This window comes from Bufo bufo, chromosome 3, assembly GCF_905171765.1.
Source record: "Bufo bufo chromosome 3, aBufBuf1.1, whole genome shotgun sequence".
Classification (NCBI taxonomy): Eukaryota; Metazoa; Chordata; class Amphibia; order Anura; family Bufonidae; genus Bufo; species Bufo bufo.
Genome location: NC_053391.1, coordinates 350278240 through 350293641, shown reverse-complemented (window position 1 = coordinate 350293641; position 15402 = coordinate 350278240). Strand labels below are relative to the sequence as shown.

Here is a 15402-nt window from a genome sequence, read left to right as displayed (position 1 = left end):
CACCCGTTGCCAGAGACGGGCCTTCAAATGCAGGGTCAACCGCAATATCATTTAAATCATCCCCTGAATGATTGGACCAATTTTCAAAAGCCTCCTCAACAGACTCTGCGTCTGAATCAGAAACCGGATCCGGAAGAGCCCGGGCGGTTTTCCATAATCGTGCCCTTTCTGCCGGGCGCGGGTTAGCTCTTTTACGCGACTTATTCGCGCAGTCAATTGATGGAACAGAGCCATCATTCATGAGTGTTCTGGAGGCAGGAGGGGGCATAGTAGAAACAGGGTGAGCCATGAGAGCTTGTGAGATTGATTGAGTCAGAGAAGCTGACATGGTCCCCATTGCAGCGACTATAGCATCAGATATAGATTGCTGCAGGCCAGAAGCCTGAGCCACAGGGGCAGAGGACTCATTAACTCTGTGAGGAGTGGGGGGAGGTACCTGACCTGAGTGTCTATCCTGAGTAGAAACAGCTGGGGAGGCAGGAACAGTAGACATAATGAACAGTAATACTGAGGGAGTTAGTCACCCCAACAGTAAACGCCGATGTGAGAGAGCAAAAAACACAGTAGTGAAGCACAGGAGAAACGCCGGAGGCACTGAGGGAACAACGGACTAGAGGGGGAGTGGCTAATACAAGCCTACACCTCCCCAGTGTAAGGGCCAATGAGCGGAGCGTCAGGGAAGATGACGTCCGCAAATCTCGCCCAAAATCGCGAGATCTCGGCGCCGGAGAGACTAAGATAAGACTGCAGCCGAAATCCCGCACCTCGCGAGACTAGAAAGCGCGCGAAGGCCGGGACCAGGGAGAAGAAGGTAAGGAGAAGGAGGGGGGGGAAGAGAAAATGGCCGCAAGACCTCCCAGAGTACGGAGGGAAGTGCAGAGAGCCAGGATGAGGGAAAAACAACAGGCGGCAAGCCGGTAAGAGGGCAAAAGGAACTACAGGGAAGTGCCATAAAAACTGACCATATAAAAACCAAAATCGGGAAAGAAACACAGTCAGGAGCTGTGGGGACAATATAGGTCGAATACAAGAGCCCTAAAACATAAAAAGGGGGACAAAATTCCACACAGAAATAAAAGAATAAGAATAATACAGATAAAATCGCTATATCTAGTATAGAGAAATAATCAAGGTACTTATCTGAGCTGAGCAGCAAAGAAAGAGGAAGTGTCTGTCCAGTGATGCGCCTTATATAGGGGCTATGGGGGGTGGAGTTGTTACCATGGTTACTCTGATGATTTTTTCTTCAGTTGTCTTTGCTGCTATATTCTCAGTAAAGAAAGAGTTAAGCAAATATGAGCCTCCGTGTCTTGATATAAAATCAAATAACCCGCTTTTTAAAAAGAAGCCTTAGTTTATCTCCTAGTGATCAGCTGTAATCTTCAGCAGAAGCCTCGTCTGGTGCAGGTATATGTGCCATTGCATGCCAGCTATTTAAAATAGTAACCAACATGAGAGGGGCTACTAAAGTGCAGATCCAGCAGGCTGTTCCGGCCCAGAGCATCCTGCCAGATATCACAGGATCTGGCGGTGCTACTTCACTGCCTGATCCCCATTGACTGCAATGAGATCCAGTGGTGATCCGGCTGATTTCCGGCATTATGTGACCACCGGACTTACAGCGCGCCAGCCAGAAGTAAGGTACTGCAGGCAAATCTATGAGACTCCTATGGAAAGACATACTTCCGACTGACACAGCAGCTGTAGAAGTCCGGTGGTCACGTGATGCAACAGCGGCTCGAATCGGTGGGGGTGCCCTGCAATAAAGTGTCTGTTAAAGGGTAACTGTCATATTTGTTTTATTTGCTAGTTTATTAGAGCTAGGCATGTATACCTGAGTCAATGATTGTCAAAAGATCTGTAATTACCTTATAATAACAGCTTTCATTAATGTCCTCTGTCCCTTTCCACTGCTCCCTTAAAAGACAGTTGCTAGGGCTTGTCTGTATCTGGCTAAGAAGACAGGAAGACGGAGGGGCGATCCTTCACACTGCATGCCTGTGTAACGTTACATTACCCTACTTCGTGAGATTTCCCTACCTCTTAACTTCCGGTCGCACCGCTAATGACGTGAGGAGGCGTGCCTGAGTTTTGTCGATCTGCGCATGCGCAAAAGGACAGTTTAGGGAAAATCTCACAGCGGAGTTCAGCTGCACACCGGGACACTGCGCATGCGCCGGTGAGCCTCAGTAGGGAAATATTACGGCCCAGTGCGCAAGCACAGCTAACTCCAGAACATCCATCCGATCTCCGCGCCTGCACAATGTGGGGGTAGGGAGATCTCATGGCCATATTTTCTGTTAAATAAAAAAATATATATATATATATATATAAATAGGGGTTGTCTGCCTGCGCATATATATATATTTATTTAACAGAAAATATGGCCATGAGATCTGCCTACCCCCACACTGCGCAGGCTCGGAGATCGGATGGATGTTCTGGAGTTAGCCACGCTTGGGCACTGGGCCGTAATATTTCCCTACTGAGGCTCTCCGGCGCATGTGCAGTCTTCCGGTGTGCAGCTGAACTCCGCTGTGAGATTTTCCCTAAACTGTCCTTTTGCGCATGCGCAGATCGACAAAACTCAGGAACGCCTCCCCACGTCATTAGCGGTGCGACTGGAAGTTAGGAGGTAGGGAAATCTCACGAAGTAGGGTAATGAAACGTTACACAGGCATTAGGCTTCACAGTGAGGAGGCATGTCTCAGTAATCCAATCTGATTGGCTGGCAAGGAGCTGCTGGCTACAGCAAGTGTGTATGGGAAGTGAGGGAAAGCAGTTTTGGCCTCAGAGAACTGGCAGAGGAGCCATCTTGAGAAGGTCCTTATTGTAAATGTTTAAACAGCCGTAACTAAGGGAAAAACTCAAGGAAAACAGTAGTATGTGAAGAAACTAAAGATATGTATAATGCTGTTGCAGCAGTAACATATGCTAAAAAAAATAAAAAAAATTTTTTATAAATGAAAACTTGACAGTTACCCTTTAAGTAGTTTTACTATTTTCACTGATAAGTAGTAGCCCCCCAACACCCCCTCCCTCTCACAGTAACAGGGCCAGGCACTCTAGGGATAATCGTGCCCAGCCCTGAAATTTTGCGGCTGCACATGCGCCTCTTTGATCACCCCACGCACTGTATAGTACTGAAGCTTACTGGGCTGATTGAACTTGTAGTGCGCATGCATCCATCTGCCTGCAAAGCTTCAGTACTGTACAGCATGTGCGCCGATCAAAGAGGCACACACTTAGCCACAAGATTTTAGGACTAACACGATTACCTCTACACTGCTTGGCCCTCAGAGCCAGGCAGGCACAACTGGCACTTAAAGTGAGAGAAGCTTCAGGTGCAACAGAGCACCCCTGTTGCACTAAGGGGCTAATCTGCCTAATTGCTTATATCTCTGGATTGGGACCACCAATCAACATGGGACTAATGGGGTTGCATCTAGCTGCCAAGCACACACCTCCAGTGCCCAGCTGGATTGATTTCAAGGTATATGGTGCCCGATTTTATATTATGTTTTATTTCCAAACAGGAAGAAGCAATTCATGGATTTAAAGTTGGCGATTATTTGGAATTCATGGAAAGCCTAGAGCAAGTTTACAGGCCAATGGTCTTAAAAGAAATGAAAAAATGCTGCACGTAATTGACCAAGCCACAGGAAAAATACCAACCTTCTCACAGACTGATGTTTTAAAGGGCATCTGTCAGCAGATTTGTACCTATGACACTAGCTGACCTGTTACATGTGCACTTGGCAGCTGAAGACATCTGTGTTGGTCCAATGTTCATATGTGCCCCCAGTGCTGAGAAAAATGATGTTATAATATATGCAAATGAGCCTCTACAAGCAACAGGGACGTTGTCATTACACCTAGAGGCTCTGCTCTCTCTGCAACTGCCGCACATGTTAATTGACAGGGCCAGGCAGTGAAAACGTCAACATGTCTGGTCCTGTCAATAAAAGTGGAGAGGGCACAGTAGATGCTGTCATGCGGGCACATATAAACATGGGACCAACACAGATGCCTTCAGCTGCCGAGCACTCATGTAATAGGTCAGCCAGTGTCATAGGTACAAATCTGCTGACAGATGCCCTTTAACCCCTTCATGCAACATCACGTACATGTACGTGGGGGAATGTGGTGCCTCACTGCATTCCCACGTGCATGTACGTGATCGTGTTTCACTGTCAGCGCAGGGAGCGAAGCGCTGAAGCTCCAGTGAAGCCGGCGTGCTGGGGTTGCTAGGCAACCAGAGAAGCCGGCAGGAGCTGTATTGGAGCTCTGACCCGCCCACGATCGCTGTGATTGGTCCATTACTGCAGAGGGACCAATCACAGCGCATCGGGGCAGGTAAGGGGGGGGTTAGGGAGGGACTATGTGCTTCTCCTTCTCTGATCGCCCCAATTCCTGTCAGGGAAGCGATCAGAGAAGGAGAAAGTGTGAAAATATTCCCCACCTATGACGAGTATACTCGTCATGGCGCACTGCTACTTAGAGCGCCATGATGAGTATACACGTCATGGAATAAACTGTCACCATGTCTGCAGACATGGTGACAGCGCTGAGATCCCGGCTGTCACACACAGCTGGGCACCTTAGGTCAATGCCGAGGGGGGTCCTGTGACCCCCCCCATGTCGGCGATCGCTGCAAACCGCAGGTCAATTCAGACCTGCGGTTTGTAGCGCTTTCTGCGGTTTCTGATCCGCGGGGATCAGAAACTTTAGTATGCCCAAAATAAAGAGGTTTCACCCCCCCTGCACCCCTGAATGATGTTATGTGGGCGGGTGGTGCAGGGGGGGTGTCGCAGGCGGTGGGGAGGTGCGGTAAGCTGCGGGGGGCGGGCGGTGCGGCAGGCGGGATCGCGATCCCCCGCCCGCCTCCCCTTCAATGATCGTTGGTGTCTAGTGGGGATACCAGGGTGCCAGCACATTGCTGGCACCCTGATATAAACGGCTGACATCTGCGATGCGATGTCAGCCGTTTAACCCTTTCCATACAGCGGTCCGTACAGACCGCTGTATGGAAAAGGTTAACAGCGCAGGGAGCTCCCTCCCTCTCCCATCGGGGGGCTGCTGTGCCTTTGCAGCCCCCCGATGGGAGAGGGAGAGAGCCCCCAGAGAGCCCCCCTCAGCCCTGTGCTTACCCTTCCCCGTCTGCGCAGTTCTGACCAGTACTGAGCAGACGGGGAAGGTTCCCATGGCAACAGGACGCCTCTCAGGCGTCCTGCTGTCCATGGTGCTGAACAGATCTATGCTAAAAGCATAGATCTGTTCAGTGTAAGTAAAATACAGTACAGTGCAATATATATTGTTCTGTACTGTATTATACAGACATCAGACCCACTGGATCTTCAAGAACCAAGTGGGTCTGGGTCAAAAAAAAAAGTAAAAAAAGTAAAGTTTAAAAAAAACACATTTATCACTGAATAAAAAAATAAATAAATACACTACACATATTAGGTATCGCCGCGTCCGTAACGACCTGATCTATAAAACGGTCATGTTACTTTCCCCGCATGGTGAACGCCATAAAAATAAAAAAATAAAAACTATAAGAAATTGAAATTTTGCCCACCTTACTTCCCAAAAAAGGTAATAAAAGTGATCAAAAAAGTCGCATGTACGCCAAAAAAGTACCAATCAAACCGTCACCTCATCCCGCAAAAAATGAGCCCTTACATGAGACAATGGCCCAAAAAATAAAAAAACTATGGGTCTCAGGCTATGGAGATACTAAAACATGATTTTTTGTTTGTTTCAAAAATATTATTGTGTAAAACCCTGATAAATTATAAAAAGGTAGACATATTAGGTATTGCCATGTCCGTAAGAACCTGATCTATAAAAATACCACATGACCTAACCCCTCAGGTAAACACTGTAAAATTTTTTTAATAAAAACAGTGTCAAAAAAGCTATTTTTTTGTTACCTTACATCACAAAAAGTGTAATAGCAAGCGATCAAAAAGTCATGTGCACCCCAAAATAGTGCCAATCTAACCGTCATCTCATCCCGCAAAAATGATACCCAACCTGAGACAATCGCCAAAAAACTGAAAAAACTATGGCTCTCAGACTATGGAGACACTAAAACATGTTTTTTTTTTGTGTCAAAAATGATATTATTGTGTAAAACCTAAATAAATAAAAAAGTATACATATTAGGTATCGTCACGTCCGTAAAAACCTGCTCTATAAAAATAGCACATGATCTAACCTGTCAGATGAACGTTGTAAATAATAAAAAATAAAAACAGTGCCAAAACAGCTATTTTTTGGCAAATTTTCCATTTTAATTCATTTTTTCCCATAACAAAGCAAGGGTTAACAGCCAAACAAAACTCAATATTTATTGCCCTGATTCTTTAGTTTATAGAAATACCCCATATGTGATCGTAAACTGCTGTATGGCCACACGGCAGGGCGCAGAAGGAAAGCAGCGCCATATGGTTTTTGGAAGGCAGTTTTTGCTGGACTGGTTTTTTGACACCATGTCCCATTTGAAGGCCCCCCCCCGATGCACCCCTAGAGTATAAACTCCAAAAAATGACCCCATTTTGGAAACTACACCCCTCAAGGTATTCAAAACTGATTTTACAAACTTTGTTAACCCTTTAAGTGTTCCACAAGAGTTAATGGCAAATGGAGATGAAATTTCTGAATTTCTATTTTTTGTTACTTTGCCTCACAAAAAAGTGTAATATAGAGCAACCAAAAATCATATGTACCCTAAAATAGTACCAATAAAACTGCCACCTTATCCTGTAGTTTCCAAAATGGGGCCACTTTTTTGGAGTTTCTAACCTAGGGGTGCATCAGGGGGCTTTAAATGGGACATGGTGTCTAAAAACAATCCAGCAAAATCTGCCTTCCAGAAACCATATGGTGTTCCTTTCCTTCTGCGCCCTGCCGTGTGGCCATACAGCAGTTTACGACCACATATGGGGTGTTTCTGTAAACTACAGAATCAGGGCCATAAATAAAGAGTTTTGTTTGGCTGTTAACCCTTGCTTTGTTACTGGAAAAAAAATATTAAAATGGAAAATCTGCCGAAAAAGTGAAATTTTGAAATTTAATCTCTATTTTCCAATTATTCTTGTGGAACACCTAAAGGGTTAACAACTTTGTAAAATCAGTTTTGAATACCTTTAGGGGTGTAGTTTCTTAGATGGCGTCCCTTTTATGGAGTTTCTACTCTAGGGGTGCATCAGGGGGGCTTCAAATGGGACATGGTGTCAAAAAAAACAGTCCAGCAAAACCTGCCTTTCAAAAACCGTATGGCATTCCTTTCCTTCTGCGCCCTGCCGTGTGCCCGTACAGCGGTTTACGACCACATATGGGGTGCTTCTGTAAACTACAGAATCAGGGCCATAAATAATGAGTTTTGTTTGGCTGTTAACCCTTGCTTTGTAACTGGAAAAAAAATATTAAAATGGAAAATCTGCCAAAAATGTGAAATTTGGAAATTGTGTCTCTATTTTCCATTAAATCTTGTGCAACACCTAAAGGGTTAACAAAGTTTGTAAAATCAGTTTTGAATACCTTGAGGGGTGTAGTTTCTTAGATGGGGTCACTTTTATGGAGTTTCTACTCTAGGGGTGCATCAGGGGGGCTTCAAATGGGACATGGTGTAAAAAAAACAGTCCAGCAAAATTAGCCCTCCAGAAACCAAACGGCGCACCTTTCACTCTACGCCCCGCTGTGTGGCCATACAGTAGTTTACGGCCACATATGGGGTGTTTCTGTGAACATCAGAGTCAGGGCAATAAAGATACAGTCTTGTTTGGCTGTTAACCCTTGCTTTGTTAGTGGAAAAAATGGGTTAAAATTGAAAATTAGGCAAAAAAATGAAATTCTCAAATTTCATCTCCATTTGCCAATAACTCTTGTGCAACACCTAAAGGGTTAATGACGTATGTAAAATCAGTTTTGAATACCTTGAGGGGTGTAGTTTCTTAGATGGGGTCACTTTTAGGGAGTTTCTACTCTAGGGGTGCATCAGGGGGCTTCAAATGGGACATGGTGTAAATAAACCAGTCCATAAAAATCAGCCTTCCAAAAACCAAACGGCGCACCTTTCACTCTACGCCCCGCTGTGTGGCCGTACAGTAGTTTACGGCCACATATTGGGTGTTTCTGTAAACGGCAGAGTCAGGGCAATAAAGATACAGTCTTGTTTGGCTGTTAACCCTTGCTTTGTTAGTGGAAAAAATGGGTTAAAATGAAAAATTAGACAAAAAAATGAAATTCTCAAATTTCCTCCCCATTTGCCAATAACTTCTGTGCAACACCTAAAGGGTTAACAATGTATGCAAAATCAGTTTTGAATACCTTGAGGGGTGTAGTTTCTTAGATGGAGTCATTTTTGGGTGGTTTCTATTATGTAAGCCTCGCAAAGTGACTTCAGACCTGAACTGGTCCCTAAAAATTGAGTTTTTGTAAATTTCGGAAAAATTTCAAGATTTGCTTCTAAACTTCTAAGCCTTATAACATCCCCAAAAAATATAATATCATTCCTAAAACAATTCAAGCATGAAGTAGACATATGGGGAATGTAAAGTCATCACAATTTTTTGGGGTATTACTATGTATTACAGAAGTAGAGAAACTGAAACTTTGAAATTTGCTAATTTTTCCAAATTTTTGGTAAATTAGGTATTTTTTTTGTGGAAAAAAAAAAAAATTTTTGACTTCATTTTACCAGTGTCATGAAGTACAATATGTGACGAAAAAACAATCTCAGAATGGCCTGGATAAGTCAAAGCGTTTTAAAGTTATTAGCACTTAAAGTGACACTGGTCAGATTTCCAAAAAATGGCCTGGTCCTTAAGGTGAAAATGAGCCCGGTCCTGAAGGGGTTAAAGGGAATAAAAGGTGGAATACGCATGTAGACTGGATTCTCGCGGTTGTTCTTATTTCTGTCCACAAAACACGGACATACTGTATCTAGATGTCTGTGTGGCAACCGGGTGCAGCTATATTTTACGGACCCTTTCATTTGATTGGATAAGTCTAGGACAGAAAATGGACTATTATGGTGCATGCTGCAAGTTTCTCTGCACGGACATCTGACGCGTGAATCGTGCGTTTATTGGGTCCATGTGCTATGCAGGTGCAGATCGGATGGCACATGGGCGTAAAATATGGCTGTGTGAATTAGACCTAAACATGTACAGAAGATACCATATGTTCTTTATATGTGTATTATGTTCTAGTTCTGAGAACCGGAGTGAGTGATATTAGCAGCTTTCCTTATAACCGTACTCTTAAGATGCCAACCTTAGTGTTTTGTCTAATGTTGAATGTGTTTGGATAGAACATTTGCATTACGCTGTATAACTATGGCTAATAATAATAATCATTATTTTTGTAAAAATAAACTAATTTATTTTTAAGGTTTTTGTTCTTAGTTCTGCGTTACCACAATATTTGTGCCGATTCGATATGATTACTTGGTGTTGCTGGTTGACCACGCACCTTAAAATACCGTATGTATCTTAAAGAGGACCCATCACCACAAAATGCAATGCAATCTGAAATCACCAGGTTATAGAGCAGGAGGAGCTGAGCAGATTGATATATACAGTAAAACCTGTAATTTATACATGTTTTTTTCCCCACCTCCTGGGAACAGCTATCAGTACAGGAAGGAGCAGTTATCAGTGACTGACAACATAGTATATATAAGCGATAGCTGTCAGTCACTGATAACACCAACTCCCTGTACCGATAGCTGTTCACAGGAGGTTGAAAAAAACCAAGATATAAATTACAGGTTTTACTGACTCTTTTCCTACAAAATTATACTGTATATACCAGATGCGTTTTTGCTGGACCCATGAAAGATGTGAAAGTAGCCTTAGGCCTCTTTCACACGAGCATGTCCAGATGCGTCCCGGTGCATTGCGGAAAACCCGCGCGAGTAGATACCCAATTGCATTCAGTTTTGACTGCGATTGCGTTCCGTTGTTCAGTTTTTATTGCGCGGGCGCAATGCGTTTTGCACGCGCGTGATAAAAAACTGAATGTGGTACCCAGACCCGGACTTCTTCACAGAAGTTCAGGTTTGGGTTCAAGGTTGTGTAGATTGTATTATTTTCCCTTATAACATGGTTATAAGGGAAAATAATAGCATTCTGAATACAGAATGCATAGTACAATAGGGCTGGAGGGGTTAAAAATTTTTTTTAACTCACCTTAATCCACTTGTTCGCACAGCCGGCATCTCTTCTGTCTTGTTGTGTGAGGAATAGGACCTTTGATGACGTCACTACGCTCATCACATGGTCCGTCACATGATACATCACTATGGTGATGGATCATGTGACGGACCATGTGATGAACGTAGTGACGTCATCAAAGGTCCTATTCCTCACAAAAGAAGACAGAAGAGATGCCGGCTGTGCGAACAAGTGGATTAAGGTGAGTTAAATTATTATTATTTTTTTTAACCCCTCCAGCCCTATTGTACTAACCATTCTGTATTCAGAATGCTATTATTTTCCCTTATAACCATGTTATAAGGGAAAAATCAAGCTCATTTTTAAAAGCTGTTTAGACAGGAATGCACCTGTCTAATGGTCGTTAAAAACAGGTACACTAGGGAAAAATGGGCTTTCAGGGTATAAAATAAAAAACATTACTATTTGCATGCACAGGCAGGGGCGTAGCTATAGGGGGTGCAGAGGGACCCCAAAGACCCTTGTGCCACATAAGAAAACACTGCTGTATTTACTATATACCTGTACACACTGCATCTATTATACCTCGTACCTCACATATTACACTACTGTATATACTGTATACACTGCATATATTATACCCCGTACCTCACATATCAGTACACTGCTGTATATACTATATACCTGTACACACTGCATATATTATACCTGTACCTCACATATCAGAACACTAGGGAATATACTATATACCTGTACACACTGCATCTATTAACCTCTTTTGTGTGCCAGGGCTGTTTTGTAATCCCAATCCGGCCCTGATGGCATAAATTATAAAACGCAGCAGCAAGAATAGTTCATGGAACAAAAGGAGGGGCTATAAAAGGGGAATGGGGGCCCAATTTAGATTCCTGCTATGGGGCCCAGTGATTTTTATGTACGCCCCTGCTTACCAGGCACTGCGCCGTCCATTCAGTATCGGCTGTGCTTGGTATTGCAACTTAGCAGTATTCACTTGAATGGGAATGAGCTGCGCCTAGGCCATGTGACATCACTGACCTAGGAAGAGGTCGCGGTGCTTAACGGAGTGCCACAGCCTCTTTAAAGAGCTGATTGACGGGGTTCATCCCATATACTTGAATAGGAGAGGAGGTGTATTTACACTGTACTGCCACTACAAAGTAGATCACACAAGCACAATGGCCACTTCAAACAGCTTGTTGGCGGTGGTTCCACTGACACCACTGTGAGCATTATCTCCTTACTGTGACATCACTGTATACATTATCCCTGCACTGACACCACTGTGAGCATTATCTCCTTACCGTGACATCACTGTATACATTATCCCTGCACTGACACCACTGTGAGCATTATCTCCTTACTGTGACATCACTGTATACATTATCCCTGCACTGACACCACTGTGAGCATTATCTCCTTACCGTGACATCACTGTATGCATTATCCCTGCACTGACACCACTGTGAGCATTATCTCCTTACTGTGACATCACTGTATACATTATCCCTGCACTGACACCACTGTGAGCATTATCTCCTTACCGTGACATCACTGTATACATTATCCCTGCACTGACACCACTGTGAGCATTATCTCCTTACTGTGACATCACTGTATACATTATCCCTGCACTGACACCACTGTGAGCATTATCTCCTTACCGTGACATCACTGTATACATTATCCCTGCACTGACACCACTGTGAGCATTATCTCCTTACTGTGACATCACTGTATACATTATCCCTGCACTGACACCACTGTGAGCATTATCTCCTTACCGTGACATCACTGTATACATTATCCCTGCACTGACACCACTGTGAGCATTATCTCCTTACTGTGACATCACTGTATACATTATCCCTGCACTGACACCACTGTGAGCATTATCTCCTTACTGTGACATCACTGTATACATTATCCCTGCACTGACACCACTGTGAGCATTATCTCCTTAACGTGACATCACTGTATACATTATCCCTGCACTGACACCACTGTGAGCATTATCTCCTTACCGTGACATCACTGTATACATTATCCCTCCACTGACACCACTGTGAGCATGATCTCCTTACCGTGACATCACTGTATGCATTATCCCTGCACTGACACCACTGTGAGCATTATCTCCTTACCGTGACATCACTGTATGCATTATCCCTGCACTGACATCACTGTATACATTATCCCTGCACTGACACCACTGTGAGCATTATCTCCTTACCGTGACATCACTGTATACATTATCCCTGCACTGACACCACTGTGAGCATTATCTCCTTACCGTGACATCACTGTATACATTATCCCTGCACTGCCACCACTGTGAGCATTATCTTCTTACCGTGACATCACTGTATACATTATCCCTGCACTGACACCACTGTGAGCATTATCTCCTTACCGTGACATCACTGTATACATTATCCCTGCACTGACATCACTGTATACATTATCCCTGCACTGACACCACTGTGAGCATTATCTCCTTACCGTGACATCACTGTATACATTATCCCTGCACTGACACCACTGTGAGCATTATCTCCTTACCGTGACATCACTGTATACATTATCCCTGCACTGACACCACTGTGAGCATTATCTCCTTACCGTGACATCACTGTATGCATTATCCCTGCACTGACACCACTGTGAGCATTATCTCCTTACCGTGACATCACTGTATGCATTATCCCTGCACTGACACCACTGTGAGCATTATCTCCTTACTGTGACATCACTGTATACATTATCCCTGCACTGACATCACTGTATACATTATCCCTGCACTGACATCACTGTATACATTATCCCTGCACTGACACCACTGTGAGCATTATCCCTGCACTGACACCACTGTGAGCATTATCTCCTTACCGTGACATCACTGTATACATTATCCCTGCACTGCCACCACTGTGAGCATTATCTTCTTACCGTGACATCACTGTATACATTATCCCTGCACTGACACCACTGTGAGCATTATCTCCTTACCGTGACATCACTGTATACATTATCCCTGCACTGACACCACTGTGAGCATTATCTCCTTACTGTGACATCACTGTAAGCATTATCTCCTTACTGTGACATCACTGTATACATTATCCCTGCATTGACACCACTGTGAGCATTATCTCCTTACTGTGACATCACTGTATACATTATCCCTGCACTGACACCACTGTGAGCATTATCTCCTTACCGTGACATCACTGTATACATTATCCCTGCACTGACACCACTGTGAGCATTATCTCCTTACCGTGACATCACTGTATACATTATCCCTGCACTGACACCACTGTGAGCATTATCTCCTTACTGTGACATCACTGTAAGCATTATCTCCTTACTGTGACATCACTGTATACATTATCCCTGCACGGACACCACTGTGAGCATTATCTCCTTACTGTGACAACACTGTATACATTAATCCTGCACTGACACCACTGTGAGCATTATCTCCTTACCATGACATCACTGTATACATTATCCCTGCACTGACACCACTGTGAGCATTATCTCCTTACTGTGACATCACTGTAAGCATTATCTCCTTACTGTGACATCACTGTATACATTATCCCTGCATTGACACCACTGTGAGCATTATCTCCTTACTGTGACATCACTGTATACATTATCCCTGCACTGACACCACTGTGAGCATTATCTCCTTACCGTGACATCACTGTATACATTATCCCTGCACTGACACCACTGTGAGCATTATCTCCTTACTGTGACTTCACTGTATACATTATCCCTGCACTGACACCACTGTGAGCATTATCTCCTTACTGTGACATCACTGTATACATTATCCCTGCACTGACACCACTGTGAGCATTATCTCCTTACTGTGACATCACTGTATATATTATCCCTGCACTGACACCACTGTGAGCATTATCTCCTTACCGTGACATCACTGTATACATTATCCCTGCACTGACACCACTGTGAGCATTATCTCCTTACTGTGACATCACTGTATACATTATCCCTGCACTGACACCACTGTGAGCATTATCTCCTTACTGTGACATCACTGTATACATTATCCCTGCACTGACACCACTGTGAGCATTATCTCCTTACCGTGACATCACTGTATACATTATCCCTGCACTGACACCACTGTGAGCATTATCTCCTTACTGTGACATCACTGTATACATTATCCCTGCACTGACACCACTGTGAGCATTATCTCCTTACCGTGACATCACTGTATACATTATCCCTGCACTGACACCACTGTGAGCATTATCTCCTTACTGTGACATCACTGTATACATTATCCCTGCACTGACACCACTGTGAGCATTATCTCCTTACTGTGACATCACTGTATACATTATCCCTGCACTGACACCACTGTGAGCATGATCTCCTTACCGTGACATCACTGTATGCATTATCCCTGCACTGACACCACTGTGAGCATTATCTCCTTACCGTGACATCACTGTATGCATTATCCCTGCACTGACATCACTGTATACATTATCCCTGCACTGACACCACTGTGAGCATTATCTCCTTACCGTGACATCACTGTATACATTATCCCTGCACTGACACCACTGTGAGCATTATCTCCTTACCGTGACATCACTGTATACATTATCCCTGCACTGCCACCACTGTGAGCATTATCTTCTTACCGTGACATCACTGTATACATTATCCCTGCACTGACACCACTGTGAGCATTATCTCCTTACCGTGACATCACTGTATACATTATCCCTGCACTGACATCACTGTATACATTATCCCTGCACTGACACCACTGTGAGCATTATCTCCTTACCGTGACATCACTGTATACATTATCCCTGCACTGACACCACTGTGAGCATTATCTCCTTACCGTGACATCACTGTATACATTATCCCTGCACTGACACCACTGTGAGCATTATCTCCTTACCGTGACATCACTGTATGCATTATCCCTGCACTGACACCACTGTGAGCATTATCTCCTTACCGTGACATCACTGTATGCATTATCCCTGCACTGACACCACTGTGAGCATTATCTCCTTACTGTGACATCACTGTATACATTATCCCTGCACTGACATCACTGTATACATTATCCCTGCACTGACATCACTGTATACATTATCCCTGCACTGACACCACTGTGAGCATTATCCCTGCA

At 44.0% G+C, this 15402-nt stretch overlaps 1 protein-coding gene across 3 annotated transcripts in view; it reads left to right on the top strand.

Annotated features, from left to right (window-relative positions):
* TBC1D32 (TBC1 domain family member 32) overlaps nt 1–3792 on the top strand; it is an 84233-nt gene extending 80441 nt beyond the window's left edge. For all 3 annotated transcript variants that reach the window (XM_040424454.1, XM_040424455.1, XM_040424453.1), the window contains exon 34: nt 3537–3792. In XM_040424454.1, the coding sequence (XP_040280388.1) occupies nt 3537–3647 (111 nt within the window). In that variant the 3' untranslated portion in view covers nt 3648–3792. The remainder of the gene's footprint in view (nt 1–3536) is intronic.
* Nucleotides 3793–15402: the final 11610 nt, after the last annotated feature.